Raw genomic sequence first — 18,385 nt, forward strand, 5'->3', positions numbered from 1 at the left:
AAGGGAAATACTGTAGATCTTTTGCATTTCTGCCCCCTCTGGGCACAAAGCAGAAACCTCCAAAATGCACTGCTGTTGTAACAGAGGTTTGGGGTGTCTGGAAGTGCACACCCCATGTGTGCCCGGGGAGCAGCCGTGTCACGATCCCAGCCAGGACCTGCACAATCTCCATTGCTGTCATGGGCAGGAGCAGCTGTGGCTTCTGATTCCAGCTGTCACCCTCCACACTTAATTCAACCTGTTACATCAGAGATAAAAGCACATTTTGCTGCTCAGCCATAGAATCCCAAGCACCCACATTCCTGGTGTATCCCAGGAGAGAGGTGCGGAGGAGACCAATGTGAATGAAGTGGACCCGCCAAGCTGCCATAACACTTGACAGCTGTGAAATGATCCTGCAAATAATCAACTGTGAGGACAACTAGACAGACACCTGACTTTCATAGTTAGAGCTAGTGTATTTTATAACCTCTATATGTGGATGTAGTCTTTGAATTTCTCTGAACCATGAAGAAAAATTGAATTTCACAAAACTACACAGCTAGGATGGAAGAAACAGAGTTCGACCAGCTGACCTCTTCATTTTCAGAGATGAGCACATGGGGGTCTGTGTGCTGTGCCCAACTGCCGAGAAGGACCAACTGTCAGCAGAGATGGGATGTGCACACCCACACCCATCCACTCAGGCCTCCACAAGGACTCCAGTGTGCATTAGAAGACAGAGTATCAAGTGACTTGAGTGTGCATTCTATTTCTGTATTGAGACTTCTATATGTCTGGGTTTCCATAGTCACAATATGCCTAGAAATTCTGGGACTTTCTGACAGAGCCAGAGTCTAAAGTACTTCCAAAGCAGTTTTTTTTTTGTTCATTTTCTGTCACTATTTCCTCTAACCCTAATTGTTGGCACCTAACTAGAAAGAAGATTCTTTTTTGACCTTTTGGGGGGAGACTTATTCAATATAATAAAGTGCCTTCCAAGCGTCCAGATGTGAGTGTATGACATTTCAAATCAGAGTCCAACCAATCCCAGAAACCTGGTTGCAGTGAAAAACGAAGTGACAAATGGACTAAGTAAATGATTATGAACAGGGTGAAAATTCCATTTTCCTACTCAAAATAATGATTTCTTCAATTCAACTTCTGCCATTGTTAGTGGGTTTGCATATTAATCTTCCTGAACATACACCTTCTCTTCCATCTTTAATTTGAATGCTCAAAATTAAGCTATGTGTCAGAAGGCGAGCATTGGCGCTAATAACTCAAAATAAAAGCTTTTTTACAGTTTATAAAGGGGAGGAGATTAACATTTCTCGAATACCTACTAGATGGCAGCCTCTATACCAGGCATCTTTTTCATGTGATGGTTTTTTCTTTAAAACACCCCTCTCCGACATTTATTATTCCTTTGTTATAAAAGAGGAAATTGGTGCTTGGAACAGTTGATGGCAGTGCTGGGGTCTGACCAAACTGACCAAGGCTAAATCTCTCACCTTCCTGTAACACCAAATGGTTTAATTTCCTTCCCAGAAGGAGTTATTTAGAATCTGCAGAATTCTGCCCCTCAACTCTATACATGTATTATGCTAAAGAAATTCAAAAGATCACCTAAATCTGACAGCAATCCATCCAGTGATGATGACAAAAATGGCCATATAACCAGGTACAATTTCACTTTGTGTGTGTGACCTCAGGTGTGTCATAACCACCCTAGAGTTCTAGAGACAGGCCAAGGCCCTCTGAGGCCCTCTGTGGCAGGGATGGGATATGAACCCAGATGCAGTCTGACACCCAGGGATCTGCTTTATCACCCTTCTACACACAGCTGTCCAGTGAAATGGAACACAGCAAGGCCCCTAAAGACTAATCATCAACATTTTTTTATTTCCATTGCTTGATGGAAGACCAAACACTTCAATGTTATAAAGGATACATTGATACTCCAAGTTAACTAGTAAAGCAATCATCATGATTGGCACAGTTCTCCTGGAAAAGGGTAGGGGCAGAATAACCCATTGTACTGTAGTGAACTAGGGGGGTCTTGTATTTCTGAACACGTTTGTATTGGTGACACCAAGCAGAAGCTGCTGTGGAACTGGCCTTTCCTGGACCTTAGAAGGAATGGGCTTCCCAAGCCCTCCCGCTTCCATCACTGCCAAGAGTCTGTGGTCTGCTCTAGGATTCTCTGGCTTAGAAGTTACTTTCCAAGCAAAATTTTAATCAAAATAGGAAAAAATGTTCAATCTCAGACACCAATTTCTCTAGCACTATCTATTTAAGCCTTTCTTTAGAAGGCAGGGACAGCAGGGTGTTTCCAAGTTCTGTGTTAATAATCTTCACTTGTTCAAAGCAGGATTTAGTATCCAATCATTTCTCTTTGGCTACATAATCTTGGCCCATGAAATGTGGCAGTACAGGGTAGTGGTTAGAACGATTCTGGCCCCACACTGCTCAAGTCAGAACCCCAATTTTGGCATGAGCTGTGTGATCAGGGGTCATGTTGTAACCTCAAAATGTCTCAGTTTCTTTATCTGACATATAGAGATAATAGGGGTTCTACCTTGTGGGGTTTATTATAAGTTGGTGACAAAAAGTCTTTAGAACAGAATATGTCCCACAGTAAGCATGAAAATATATATTCTTTCCAACTATTGTGTATACTTCTAGGTCACTGCTTATATCTTAGACACCAATCCTAACTAAATCTGATCAAAATCAGGGTTTCTATGTTCCTTATATGTTGAATGATGGAACTGCTCAATGGAAAGACTCTTCAATCTGGAAAAATCAGTTTAATCAAGTATTAACTATTTATTGTATTGACATAAATACAAAATGTTACAGAGTGAAATACCACTCTAATTCACCATATTACACAAAGACTGCATACAGGCAAGACAAAGTATGTGAAATAAACATTTACTTCTGTCTTTGGTATTAGAATCTACATAAACCCGCAGCATTCAAAATCTTCATTACAAAGTATTAAACAGAGACAAAAATGTAACTGGTGGGGCCTCCCTGGTGGCACAAGGGGTTAAGATGCAGCACTCTGAAGCTATCCGCAACCACTGAAGTATGAGTTCGATCCCCGGCCAGGGAGATGACCCACATGATGCAACAGACTGCTCCTGTCTCACCCCCTGCTCCCCTCATAAGTGTATTTCAGTAGATCTGCCTGTTCTGCTCCCCCCTCTGTATCTGGTGAATCCTCTCACTCCCCACATCTCTGACTTATTCCCCAGCTCTTATATGCATAAATAAAAATCTTTAAAAAAATGTAATTGGTAATGTTGTGAAGAGGGGCTCTAGTATCCTCTGCTGGGAAACCCTCAGGTCATGAAATGCAACAGGCAGACCAAACACCATTTGTGAAGAAGGAATTGTACTGGATAAAGTAAGAAACACAGTATGCACCACAACACTGCACACAGGAACACTCCAATGTGTGTGCCCTGCCCTTTCTGTAACAACACTCAGCTGACAATGACAGACAGGACATTCCCAAGATGCAGGGTTGCAGATAAGACTTTTTAGCAAAGACTCCACTCCAAGAGTACACCTTGAGGGTATAACTTTACTGTACACAACATTTATACAATTCATCTTCATGATCATATACACATATACAAAAACTTAACTAGTTTTAGTAATTGATAATTTTTCTAAAGCACAATCACAGTTTACATAATTCTGAGGTAAAGGTTCTGAATCTATGCTATTTGAGAATTCTGATCCCACGAGGGTCTCTAAGAGGGTATGTGCACACTGAATGTCAAGTTCTGGCATGGGGAGAGGGCAGGCTACGCCTACCACATTGGAGAGATGATCTGAAATGTCAGAACTAAATGTTCCCAGTTGGGTTCTATCAAGTTAATGCTTTAATGCCCTCTTGTCAAACATGAAACATTCTCTGAACCTTGTCAGAACATGACTGCTGGCATGGAGAGCATACTTCATGAGGAAAAGGCCAAGTTAGTGTCTTAACTTGACTGTCTTGACAGGGCACTTGGTGGGCCCCAGGAAGAGCATATTGAGACTCCTCTCAGGAGTCTAAGGGAAGGAAAAAGAAGACTTGGTCAAATAAATGCAGCGATGATCTTTCAGCCAGTTCATATACACCCAGAAAAAAGGTCCTGCTCTTGGGAAGATCCTCAGTAAGAAGGACTTGGAGTCCACGGGGAAGACCAGAACAGGCTAGAAACACTTCTGTCCCAGCTGTGCTCACCTTCCAAAATCCTTAAGAAAGTTGTCTGCCACACAGACCAATGGAACTGAATAGAAAACCCAGAAATAAACCCACAGATTTACGGTCAACTAATCTTTGACAAAGGAGCAAAGAATACACAATGGAGCAAAGAATGTTTGTTCAATAAATGGTGCTGGGAAAACTGGGCCACCACATGCAAAAGAATGAAGCTTGACTATTACCTCACACCATGCAAAAAACCAACTCAAAGTGGGTTAAAGAACTAGACATAAGAACTGAAACTATAAAATATATAGAAGAACATGTAGGCAAAACACTACATGATATACACCTCAGTAACATCTTTAAAGACACATCACCCACAGCAGTGACAGTGAAGGCAAAGATAAACAGCTGGCACAACATCAAATTAAAGAGCTTCTGTACAGCAAAAGAGTCATTAACCAAAACAAAGAGACACCCCACCAACTGGGAAAAAATTTTTGCACACAACACTAATGATAAGGGACTGATCACAAAAATCTACAAAGAGCTGACGAGACTCAACAAAAATAAATAACCCAGTCCAAAAATGGGCAGACAAGCTAAAAAGAAATTTCTCCAAAGAGGAAATGCTAATGGCCAACAGGCATATGAAAAAATGTTCAAAATCACTTGTAATCAGGGAAATGCAAATCAAAACTACAATGAGATGCCATCTCACACCAGTGAGAATGGCACATATTAAAACTAGCAACAAGAAATATTGGTGAGGATGTGGAGAAAAAGGAACTCTTCCGCACTGCTGGTGGGAGTGCAAAGTGGTCCAACCACTTTGGAAAGCTGTGTGGAGGTTCCTCAATCTGCTAAAAATAGAGCTTCCATATGATCCAGCAATTTCACTCCTAGGTATTTACCCAAAGGACACAAAACCATAAATTCAAAAGGACACCTGCACTCCTATGTTTATTGCAGCACTGTATACAACAGGTAAGATATGGAAACAACCCAATGCCCAAAATTAGATGACTGGATCAACAAGATGTGGTACATATACACAATGGAATATTACTCAGCAATCCAAAAAGATAAACTCACATCATTTGTAGTAACATGAATGGAGCTGGAAGGGATCATGCTCAGCTAAATAAGCCAGAAAGAAAAAGAAAAATACTGGCTGGTCTCACTTATAGCAGGAATTTCGAAGACCCAAATAATGGATCAGGAAAAAAACTAATTATAATAAAGTAAAAATCAAAATCAACAGGGAACTATAAACAAGAGACATACTACGGGGGGGGGGGGAGGGAGAAGGAAGTAGGATCAAAACAAGGGTGGTGGGAATTTTATGGGGACTATAAGCAAGATGAAAATGCATACATTGTGCAATGAAAAATGATGTAAAAAATATATAAATTTGAAAAAATGGAAAGTTGTCTGCACTGCTGTAATTGCTCTAGGAAAACTTATGAATCAGAACACATTTCTGATTCCCAGGTCTTCTGTGAGGGAGAGAGAGAAGGAAGAAGAGGCATGTGTTAATTGATGTTGCTTCTATAAAATCACTTACTGCCAGCTCTAGCCCTTGATCCATTTCTGTAATCAATGCTACCTTACTCAGGTTACTTGCAACTATCTAGAAGAAACCCTGCCGAGATGCTTCAGAAAGTGAAGTACTACTTTTCTCAAACAACCCTATGGAATCAGGGGCCTCCCTGGTGGCACAAAGGGTTAAGACACAGCACTATGAAGCTAACTGCAGCCACTGCAGCACAAGTTTGATCCCTGGCCAGGGAGGTAATCCACATGGTGCAGCAAACCTTTCCTGACTTGCCCGCAGCTCTCCTCAGCAGTGTATTTCAGTCAATCCACCTATTCTGCTCCCCATTCTGTCTCTGGTGAATCCTATCACCCCCACACCTCTGGCCTGTACCCCATTTCTTGTATGCATATATAAATCTTATAAAAAAAAAAAACCCTATCGTATCATGACTATTGTGAAGATTTAACATGTGGACACTTTCTTTTATGCATGATTTTTTTCTTTTTTATAAAGAAGCTTGTCAATATAATCAGGATATCACATGAATAATTAAAACCCCTCAGGGATATATCCCTGATGAAGCAAACCTGAGCATTTGCCTCTTATATTTTATCATGAGTAAGATCTGGGAGTGAAAATGTTTGCCAGGCAATGAGTAATTTTGGGAGCAATTTAAGACACATAATGCTGGACCTTCCCTGTCAGCTGTCCAAATGGAAGAACTTGATTTTTTCTTCACATGGGGAAAATTAAACTGATTTTTTGTAGCATCAAAAATTCTGGTGAGGATTGCTCTGCAATATAATATTGGAGGTCCTAGCCAGAGCAATAAGACAAGAGAAAGACATACAAGGAATCCAAATAGGGAAAGAAGAAGTAAACTATCACTATTTGCAGACAATATGATAATATACTTAGAGAATACTAAAAACTCCACAGAAAAACTACTCAAAATAATCAACCTGTTTAGTAAAGTAGCAGGATACCAAATCAACACACAACAATCAGTAGCCTTCCTGTACACAATCAATCAATCCAAAGAAGAAGAAATCAAGAAAACCATCCCTTTTATAATTGAAACAAAAAAATCAAATACTTGGGAATAAACCTAACAAAAGAGGTGAAGGACCTATACAAAGAAAATTATAAAACACTGTTAAAAGAAATAAAAGAAAGACACAAAGAAATGGAAAGACATCCCCTGCTCATGGATTGGAAGAATTAACATTAGTAAAATGGCCATCCTACCAAAAGCAATTTACAGACTCAATGCTATTCCAATAAAAATCTCAATGACATTCTTGAAAGAAATAGAACAAATACTGATGAAATTCATATGGAACCACAAAAAAAAAAAAAAAACAAAACATGAATAGCCAAAGCCCTACTGACAAAAACAAATGAGAATGGAGGTATCACACTTCCAAACTTTAAGCTATACTACAAAGCTATAATAATTAAAACAGTTTGGTATTGGAACAACACAGACACACAGACCAATGGAACCAAATAGAGAGCCCAGAAGTAAAGCCACATGTATATGAACAACTAATCTTTGACAAAGGAGCAAAGAATATGCAATGGACAGTTTGTTCAATAAATGGTGCTGGGAAAACTGGACTACCACATGCAAAAGAATGAAACTAGACCACTACCTTTTACCATGCACAAAAATCAACTCAAAATGGATAAAAGAACTGGACATAAGACATGAAACCATAAAATATATAGAAAAAAATATGGGTAAAACACTACAAGACATACATTTCAGTAATATCTTTAAAGAGTCATCACCCAAAGCAAAGAAAGTCAAGGAAAAGATAAACAGCTCGAATTACACCAAACTGAAAAGCTTCTGTACAGCAAAAGAGACATTAACCAAAACAAAGAGACACCCTACTGATTGGGAAAATATTTTTGCACTCGGGCCTCCCTGGTGGCACAAAGGGTTAAGTCACAATTTATGAAGCTAGCCACGGCCACTGCAGCACAAGTTCTATCCCTGCCAGGCCAAGGAGCTACCCACATGGCACAGCAGACCTCTCCTGACTCACCTGCTGCTCCCCTCAGCAGTGTATTTCAGTCAATCTGTCTGTTCTTTTCCTCGGTCTCTGGTAAATCCCCTCACCCCCCACACCTCTGGCCTGTACCCCAATTCTTATATGTATAAATAAATAAATCTTTAAAAAAAATTTATGCATTCCATACAACTGATTAGGGACTGATCACAAAGATATACAAAGAACTCACAGGACTCAACAAAAAACAAAGAAAACAATCCAGTCAAGAAATGGGTAGAAGAACTTAAGACATTTCTCCAAAGAGGAAATGCAAATGGCCAACAGGCATATGAAAAAATGCTCAACATCCCTTATCATCAGGGAAATGCAAATCAAAACCACATTGAGATATCACCTTACACCAGTAAGAATGGCACATATCAAAAATACTAACAACAACAAATGTTGGCGAGGATGTGGTAAAAAAGGAACTCTCTCTTCTACATTGCTGGTGGGAGTGCAAACTGGACCAACCAGTATGGAAAGCTGTCTGGAGGTTCCTCAGTCTACTATAAATGGAGCTACCATATGACCTGGCAATTCACTCCTAGGGATCTACCCAAAGGACACAAAAACATTGACTCAAAAGAACACCTGAACACCTATGTTTATTGCAGCACTATTTACAATAGGTAGGACCGGGAAACAACCCAAATGCCCAAAAATAGATGACCGGATCAAGAAGATGTGGTATATATACACAATGGAATATTATTCAGCAATCAAAAAAGATAAACTCATGCCACTTGCAGCAACATGGATGGAGCTGGAAGGAATTATGCTCAGTGAAATAAGCCAGAAGGAAAAGGAAAAATATCGGATGGTCTCACTTATAGCAGGAATACAGGGGAACCAAATAAGACATCAGTGTGAAAAAATAATAACAGTACAAAACACAACAAAGCAAAAGCAGACTATTATAAACCAGAGACATCCTGCAGGGGAGGAGGAGGGAGAGGGATCAGAGATAGAGAGGGAGGAGCACAGGAGACTGTGGTGATGGTGCATGGTGCACAGGTGAAGGAAATTCTACAGGGATGACACCTGAGGGGAGGGGTGGAAGCGAACATTGTTTAAAAATGAACAATGATATAAAAAATTAAAATTACAAATAAAATAAAATAAAATAAAATAAAAAATTAGTAATATATGTTTAAAAGATAAAAAAAAAAAAAAATCTGGTGATGGCCTCCCTGGTGGCGCAAGGGGTTAAGACGCAACCTGTGAAGCTGTCTGAAGCCTCTGCAGCATGATTTCAATCCCCTGCCAGGGAGCTACCCACATGACGAAGCAGACCTCTCCTGTCTCGCCCGCTGCTCCCCTCAGCAGTGTATTTCAGTCAGTCTGCCTGTTCTGTTCCCCACTCTGTCTCTGGTGGATCCTCTCACCCCCCACACCTCAGGCCTGTACCCCAGTTCTTGTATGCATAAATAACTATATCTTTTAAAAAAATTCTGGTGAATGGCATGTGAAACCAAAGAAAATACAGCCTCAACATTTATGTATGGCATTCAGGTTTGCAGGGCTCTTCTGGGAAGAAAAGCTCCTGGCTCTGCCCTAGACCCTGACAATGACAGACTGGCAGGCTGTTTCTTGCACAGCTCTAGGCAAGCCATTAATCTGTCAGTACCAGCATCTTTAGAAATTCCAGTATTAAGACTTAGGAGGGGAGAGGGAGGGAGGATGTTGAATAGGCAGAAATGCAGCTTTTTAAACACTTCAGTTAATTCATAATGCTATGCAGGCTTCTGCTTATCCCTTCTCTGAAATTTCTGGTGCAGGATACAACACTGGGTTGGAATTATTCATCCTCTTCCACGTATGTGGATGGAAACCAGCCCACCTAAAACAGAAAAGCAAACAACATAGCAACATGGCTTTGCATCTGGTACTTCAAGCGATTCTACGAACAGCATCTCATTTCCAGAATTCCCTGATTAAACTGGGGTTCTGGGCACATTTTAGGTGGCAGAGATTGGTTTAATGGCTCCTAGAAATCTGTAGAGTGAGTAACAGAAAGGGAAGATTAAAATAAGTTTAAAGGGTGCTCCAATCTGCTGGCACACACATCAGTAAGAGAAATGCAATACGGGCTTCCCTGCTGAACGGTTTCTATTTCTGCCATAGAGCAGGACAGGAAGACTGAGGGACTATATCCTCTTCTTTCCCATCTAGATCAGCAGCTCTTACAGATGATTTGTATTGCTCATAAGTTCATGCCCTGAGACTTAAATGTCCGTAGTGACCCAAAATGTCAACCCTTTTTCAAACAAGTCTTTAAACTTGTCCAAATGAATTTGATTTATGCCACTATCATATGCACTCAAAACATTTTTCTCAAGTGCCTGTTATCAGAGCCAGCACTTTGTGGTGTGAAGGCTACAGTGCCCTCTGGGGCTTTCACCCCAGCACCACAAGGGGTATCAAGGTGAGCTCAGGTGCTTTCGCTCACATGCACAAGTACATCGAGATGGAAACTCACCCGGCCATTGGCTTCTCCTCTCCACCAGCCATTTGTACTCATCTTTGTGTAGATCTTCACCACATCTCCTTTTAGCAGCGACAATTCTCGCATGTCTCTTGCACAGAAGTCATAACGAGCGATGGCGATCCCCAGCACTTTGGGACTTAACACTGTAAAGAAACCATGGGGAGTCAGGGTGGATTTGCAGTTTAACAACCATGAGAGTCTAATCAGATGAATGTTAGAGATGCGATCAAAATGCATAGCCGTGATTTCATTACAGACCAGTGATGATGGGAGCAGAGCTTGAAAGCAGCAGAACTGCTGTTTCAATTCAATCATGTAGAGTGAAGTTCATCTCATAAAGTTTAAGGAGCACCATGGTTCTGTTTTCACACTTTTCATAAGAAGTTCAAAACAGGGACTGGTTTTGTTTAAGATGGTTCATGTCCAAGTAACTATCCAAGGAGACAAAATCTCAAAGAAGCAGCAAAACGTTTCAAATTGATGATCTATCAATCTATTTCTAACTAGAACCTCAAAGGAAAAAACTTTTTTATCTTGTAACCATTTTCACTAAGACCCCAAATAACCAAGTTTTTTGCTCAAAAAGTCTCCTTCTAAATCTATCACTTAAATGGCACTTCCTCACCCCAATCAACATATGCTACAACTCTTTAGGGATAAACTTAATTATTGCTTTTGATATAATTTCACTTATATGAGGAAGCTTCAATCAGGTTTCACAGAAAGAACACACAAACACCAACTACTTATCTTTTTTATTTTAAATAAATCCTGCCTTATAGAAAACTTTTATGAAGGATAGAATCAAAAATAAGAGGTCAGGGTGTTCATCTTCTATATTCAGATTTATTTTATGGTAACAAAGGATCTAAGTTACTCCCTGCCCTCACTCAATGGTCCTGACTCTACTTAAGCTGTGTGTTTGCACTTCTGCAGTGTTTCCTGACACATTTTATATTAACTTTTCTACCTGTTGCTCTTTGAGGTCATAAAACATTTTCAATTATATGTTTGGTGATTCTGAGAATCACTCACCTGGGATTAGTGGGATTTTACAAACCTCAAATGGTAGAGGAACTTAAATATATGAAAAAGAAATAAATGGGAAATGCTCTACATCTGTATTTTTCCCAGTTCCCAGAGCCCAGGCAGATGCAGTTAGGATGTGAGTTACTCTGGAGAGCTGCCCACCTACCAGGCAGGGCTTTGCGCCAACAGTTTTTTTAGTCTTCAGGTGTCAATCATAAGATAAATGAATAGCAATATTGCAGATTTCAGATCTGGACAGCGAGTAAAAATGGGATTTTTTATTTTACTGTTTGGACACATAGCACGTTAATATTTTTCTTACTGAAAATCGTCCCAAGACTGCACGACTCTCATAAAACACCCCAACCATACACTTGACTGTGACCTTGCATTGGTCTCTCAACCCCTTAAGGCCACATTTTTCTCAGTTATAAAATGAAAGGTCTGTACTAGATGACTTCTCAGGTCCTTGTAGTTCTAAATGTTATGATTCTATTGGAACTTCCAGGTTTGTTTAAAAAAATCTGTGAGAAAACATACTTTATCTAGCACTAATGTACTCCCCAACATGTCCCATAAACAGTCATTAAATTCTCTAAGGACAGACATCAAGACCAAAATGCCCATGTACAAACTGATGGGCACAGTCATCCTTTCAAGCAATATGTACTGAAATTTACCCTCTATATTTGGGGACAAACTTAGGACATTGGGTTTCCCTTGATCTTTTCAATGGAAATATGTAAACACTCGCTTTTCTTAACTAAAATTTCTGATCCTCAAGAAAAGGAGTGATTTAAGAGTGCTTCCTCCTTCACTTCCTACTTCTGCCCCCCATCCCTTTCCAACATCTCCCCAAGAGATAAAATAGAAAACGTCTTAGTGAAATACAGAAGACGAGCATACACATAAACCAGAGGAGTGAAATGTCGTGACAAACGATGACTTCATGAGACAGGAGAGGAAGTGCAGGGTGGGAATGTGACTCCAGGGACAGTTTGTGAGGAGATGGATCCACATGAGAAGCCACACAGAAGTCAAAATACTTTATTTGCAAACAGAAGCAAGTTGAAAAGACATATAAAAGCAATAAAGCAGTACCTGACCAGAAAGGAGTGGAGGAAGGGGGAACAAAGCTGTAGTCTGGAGGAGTTACAAAAGAAAACCCACAGAACAAAGAAGGGGCTTAGACAAAGAGAGAAAAAGAGAGAAGCAAAAGAGAATTTAGGTATTGGCAAAAAAAAAAAGTTTCTCAATATAACTAGTTTGCTGTTGATAATGACAAGAAAATTATCACATTAAAGTTGGAATACCAAGCTTTACTTTCACCCACTTCTCTCCTAAGAACGTTTCTAAATGAAGAACAAGACAAACGTTTACATTTTGATTGACATTAGTTCTGCAATTCTATACTACCTATCCTCTCACAGGTGAACACAGCATACCCACTATGTGGCCATCTCTGAAACCATTCATCCAGCAACAGCCTCCTCCTTGAAATACTGTTCGGTTCCCACTTTGTTACATCCAGTCAATTCTTAATATAAAATATGCTTCACATCAAAACAAACATAAAAGGTCTATAGGGTGGTAGCAATGGAATGTGTAAAGCCCATTGAAAATTCTAGAAAACACTCATAAAATTTGTTAGAAATCACCCCCCATCACCCAACCAAGAATGCACATGGTAATTTATTTCCAGAAATAAAAATTATTCCAAATTGCATCCTATCTGGCAAAAAAAAAAAAAGTGAATATACACCACATATTGCAAGAGTATAAAAAGCTCGATGCATTTGAATACTTAAAAAACTTTTTGCTTTACTCCTAATAAGAGGAAAATTTACCAAATGATTCTGAAGTGTTGGGCACAATGCTCAAATATTTTATATTCAGTATTTCATTTAACCATCACAACAACTTAAAAAGAAAGGCACTAATACTATTTCCCCTTCGTATTCAAGAAAAACCTAGATTCAAACTCAGGCATTGTGACTCCAGGGTTCAGAGGCTGGCATTGCTCTGCATTTACCAGCCTGCTTCAGGCACCTGGGGGCAGGTATACAACTACCTGGTAATAGCGCTATTCCATTGCAATGGAAAGAGAAGGCATGGTTACAAATTTGCTTCCAATATTTAATCTCCCATTCAATAGATTATTTAGTTTGACTATGTTTGCCCAGACTTCCTGCAGATTGATGTGGCAACATGACGAAGTTCTGACCAATGGAATTTAAGCAAAAGTATTATAGGGTAGCTTCTGGGTCCTTTCCTTGAAAAGCAGCTGGCACAACCCTTGGTTCTTTTTAGCTTTTCATTCTATCGCCTGGGATGTCAAAGCTGCCATCTTGGCTCACGAGCAGGAAGGCTTCATCTTAAGGATGGCAAAGCATGAATTTGAAGGAACCCACGTTACTGAAGATTTTACAGAACAGGGATGACCTGCCTCTCTCCACAGCCCTGGACTGGCTACTCCCAGGTGATTATGGGAAAGAGAAATAAGTGTCTGCTTTGCTTAAACCTATGGTTCTGGGATTTCTGTTGCTTGGATCTAAAATAAACGATAACTGAAAGTTTTCTGCAAACAAATCTTAGGTGAAAGTGGGCTGAGCAAACAGCCCAACTGGTCTTCTCACTTCCAATTTTCTTGCTTTCCATTTTATTCTAAATACTCTTAACTATTTACCCTAAACATCATCAGGAAGCCATCATTGAGTTCCTAAATTATGAAATCCAAACTCTTGACCTGCATTGCATGGTGATTCATAGTTTGATAGCATCAAACTAGTTAACCAAATTTTCTGTAATTAACCCAAACACATTCTTTTCACCCAGACCAGTTTTTAAATACCCCCTAAGGCCCTTACCTTCATTTTCAACTCAAAGCTTCTTCTCATTTTGAAATGTGCTTCTTTACCTTATCTCTGCTAATCTTACCTCCTGTGGTCAAAGCTTAGTTCAATGTTTTCCCAGGAGTCTTCCCCAACCAATCCAGACAACTCTTGTCCCTTCTCAGTCTTTTCTAGCATCAGTGAGACATTACATCATGGCATCTCCTGGCTCTACTGTTTAATTACAGAATGTGCTCCTGTGTTGTATGTCCAATTATTTGTTTGCTCTGGGGAGCAGGGGCCAGCTCTTATATTGCTGTGCAGCCCCTCAGGATCAGGTCCAGGGCTAAGCAATGAAGTTGCTGAATGGACAAGTGTCTCAGCAGGGTATTTAACTTTGCAAGCTCCCAGGTCTCCTTCTCATATTCATTTAACTCATTTTTTGCTCACTTAATTGCTCAATAAGACTTCCAAGAAAGCTGGCACAACACAAAGGAGAGAATGTGAAATATGTTCATATCTTCTTCCCCAGAAAATCTGATGATAGCCTTATCAATGATATCCCTACAATAACTGTAATTTTTTCTAAGATGAACAGCTATTAAATCCGGTATGTGTTATGGCAATAACCACAAAGTTTGTCTGGGTAACCCTCTAAGAAGTAAGAAGTTAATCAGTTTCTCCTGCCACCCAGCCTATAGCTCTTGGCCAAATATTTTAAGAATTGGTGGGATAATCTCTACTTTCCTACACATTGTAACATGACTTATTGTTTCCATTCTTTCTTACATAATCTTTCAGTATCTTCTAGCCCTTGGTTCTCTGGGGTATTTGAATGCCTGGCACCTATGGAGACAGTGTATAAGATAACATGTTTCCCAAGGAAAGTATGGATTTAAATTTAGATGTAAGCATTTCCCTGATTACAAGTGATGTTGAACATTTTTTCATATGCCTGTTGGCCATTTGCATTTCCTCTTCAGAGAAGTTTCTTTTTAGCTCTTCTGCCCATTTTTTGACTGGATTATTTTCTTTGTTTTTATTGAGTTTCATCAATTCTATAGATTTTGGTGATCAGTCCTTTATCATTAGTGTTATGTGTAAAAAACAACCCAAATGCCCAAAAATAGATGACTGGATCAACAAGATGTGGTACATATATACAATGGAATATTACTCAGTAATCAAAAAAGAGAAACACATGCAGTTTGCATCAACATGGATGGAGCTAGAAGGGATCATGCTCAGCAAAATAAGTCAGAAAGAAAAAGAAAAATACCGGAGAGTCTCACTCATAGCAGGAATTTAGAAAACCTAAATAAGAGACCAGGAAAAAGACTAATCAATACAAAGTAAAAATCAAAATCAACAAGCAACTATAAACCAGAGACACATGGGGGGGGGGGGGTGGGAGGGGTGGGGAAAGGAAGAACTGGAGTCAAAATAAGGGGGGGGGTGCAATTGTATGGGGAATATAACCAAAATGAAAATGCATACATTGTGCAAAGATGAAAAAAGATGTAATAATTATATAAAATAAAATATTTAAATAAAAAAATAAATTAAAAAAACTGAAAAAAAATTTAGATGTAAGCAATGTCAGAATAATGTATGTGATGAAAATATTTTGTAGAATGATTTACTTATAACGTATATTCACACCATAATGAGAATATATCTACCTATTTCTATACATAGAGACACAATCAAGTTTTCTTGATTAAACTCTTCCTGCTATTACCAAGACACTAAGGTATGATTTTTGGTAGGCACATATCATGGAATGGAATTAGAAACAGCCCGGCAGCAGTGACAGTGACATACTACTTCCTAGCCCTTTCACTTCCTGATCAAATAATCACTTCATTACCAAATATTATAGATAGGTTGCTTGCCTACATTATTTGGAAAGCTTTTGAGAGAAAGAGCCCTTTTATTCATATCAGTATCCAAAGAGATAATATGAATTCAATGTTGAGATCTTTTTCATTGAAGAAATCATCTGCCAACTGCATGGTTTAGGTAAGAAACTAGCTTTCCTCCTTCCTCAAACACTTGAAATTCCTTATCAGATGACAAAGGAGAACCTTGCTCAGAGACGCCATCACAACACAGGTTCTCTGGTAATTTGTCATATGAATGTACCTGGTACTCAATCAGGCTAATATTCACAAACACTAATAAAAGATTGGCACATAGTTTAGTAATTTCAATATTTCTCATTAGGAACTACTAATAATAGCATCAAATAGGGCCTCCCCTGGAGGCGAAATGGTTGAGCACTGGGCTGCGAAGCTGCCTGCAGCCTCTGCAGCACCGGTTCGATCCCCGGCTGCCCTCAAGAGTCCCACATGGTGCGCAGACCTCTCCTGCCACCCGCTGCTCCCCTCAGCAGTGTACTTCGACAGTCTGTCAGTTCTGTTCCCTGCTCTGGCTCTGGTGAATCCCCTCACTCTCCTGCACTTCTGACTGTACCCAGTGCTTGTATAAATAAATAAATCTTTAAAAAAAATAGCGGCCTCTGCGGCGCCGATTCGATCCCCAGCTGCTCCCTGGCCACCGGAGGAGGGTCCCACATGGTGCGCAGACCTCTCCTGCTGCCCGCTGCTCCCCTCAGCAGTGTACTTCGGTCCTTCTGCCTACTCTGCTCCCCACCCTGGCTCTGGTGAATTCTCTCACCCTCCCGCGCTTCTGACTGTACCCAGTGCATGTACAAACAAACAAATAAATAAATAAAAATAAATAAATAAAACATGCCTCTAAAAAAAAAATAGCATCAAATATTACTTACGAATGTTTCTAACTTATACAAATAAAATCTAAATTACTAACATTGTCTAATTAAAAGAGAAGTTATCTGTTAAGTAAATAACCTGTTAAGCTAATTGAGAATAGAAGCTGTCAGCATAGTTATAATCAATTGATTACAAATTATTAATGAGTATTATTCAGTTTTGAGACTTGATGGAAAAGATAGAACCACAGAACTCAGAAGCATATTAAATACAGTGTTTATAATAGAATTTTTAAAACTACTAGTGAATAGATATCTGATACCTATACTTTTGTTGTCAACTCTCAACTCTGCTTGAAAGTAATATGTTTTGTCTTGATCAGGCTATTGATGTTCATGAGCAAATGAAAATCTACTCAATCTTCAATAACATTTGAAATTTGTACACAGTAGAGACTACACTCCATCAAACACTCTTTCTTTAAGGTACTGGTTATCAAATCACAAAACATTTGAAGTTCCATTTAATTATCTACTACCTGTATTAGTGACCATTTACCTTAAGCATTTGCTAATTATTCTCTGGGTTACACATTACTTAACTTTCAGTCTTAAGTTGCAACAACCACATGTTTGCCCTCATTTATGTAACAAAGCTTTGTTAGTAGAAATGTCAGACCTGGGGCCTCCCAATGGTGCAAGGGGTTAAGACACAACCTATGAAGCTACCCACAGCCACTGTAGCAGAGTTCGATCCCCAACCAGAGAGCTACCCACATGGCGCAGCAGACCTCTCCTGAGTTGCCTGCTGCTCCCCTCAGCAGTGTATTTCAGTCAGTCTGCCTGTTCTGTTCCACCCTCTGTATCTGGTGGATCCTCTCACCCCCTCACCCCCACACTTCTGGCCTGTACCCCAGTTCTTGTATGCATAAATAAATAAATCTTTAAAATAAAAAGAAATGTCAGGCCATTGCACCAATGGTATTATTAAACCCTGTGAGTCTCCTGCCCAGCAGTGGCATGGATGTTTTCCTAAAGAACGATACTGTTACATGGAACACTCTGATGATAGCTTCAGGAGATTCTTTTCACTAACATTGTCTGCAGGTGGACCAGCAACAGAGAGCATGCTGAGAATTTAATGCAACTTTGATTTAAATTTGTGATCCTTAACCTGGTTTTAGTTTAAAACTTAGGCATGTCTTTTTAGACTCCCAGCAACATTTATGGACACAGTATTAGAATCTTCTCCTCTATCTTCCTCAAATAAAATAAACTAAACCCCCTTAGTATAGTACTTATTGTACATTTTATATCTTGTCACTGGAAAAACCTAAGAATCACTCTGATTCATCTCATTTCACTGTTAAAATCTGGTAACTGCACACATTTTTAATCTGAAATTCAAAATCATCAAGGAAAATACCTCTAGATTGGAAAAATAAATAGTTACTTTGTGTCCAGTGTTGCACAGAATAAACTTAATATGCATAGTAAAACCTCAATAG

The 18,385-nt window shown here is 39.4% G+C and overlaps 1 protein-coding gene across 2 annotated transcripts in view; it reads right to left on the reverse strand.

The window, feature by feature from the left end:
* Positions 1-2,751: 2,751 nt before the first annotated feature.
* VAV3 (vav guanine nucleotide exchange factor 3) overlaps positions 2,752-18,385 on the reverse strand; it is a 297,763-nt gene continuing 282,129 nt past the window's right edge. Inside the window, exons 27-29 of one of the 2 annotated variants that reach the window (XM_054690826.1) lie at positions 12,414-12,497; positions 10,275-10,426; positions 2,752-9,635 (exon numbers count right to left, since the gene is read on the reverse strand). In XM_054690826.1, the coding sequence (XP_054546801.1) occupies positions 9,594-9,635; positions 10,275-10,426; positions 12,414-12,497 (278 nt within the window). In that variant the 3' untranslated portion in view covers positions 2,752-9,593. The remainder of the gene's footprint in view (positions 9,636-10,274; positions 10,427-12,413; positions 12,498-18,385) is intronic. The other variant, XM_037498172.2, reaches the window with a different exon arrangement.

Source organism: Talpa occidentalis, unplaced genomic scaffold (genome assembly GCF_014898055.3).
Source record: "Talpa occidentalis isolate TD23 unplaced genomic scaffold, MPIMG_talOcc4v2.1 talOcc4.9, whole genome shotgun sequence".
In the NCBI taxonomy this organism is placed as follows: Eukaryota; Metazoa; Chordata; class Mammalia; order Eulipotyphla; family Talpidae; genus Talpa; species Talpa occidentalis.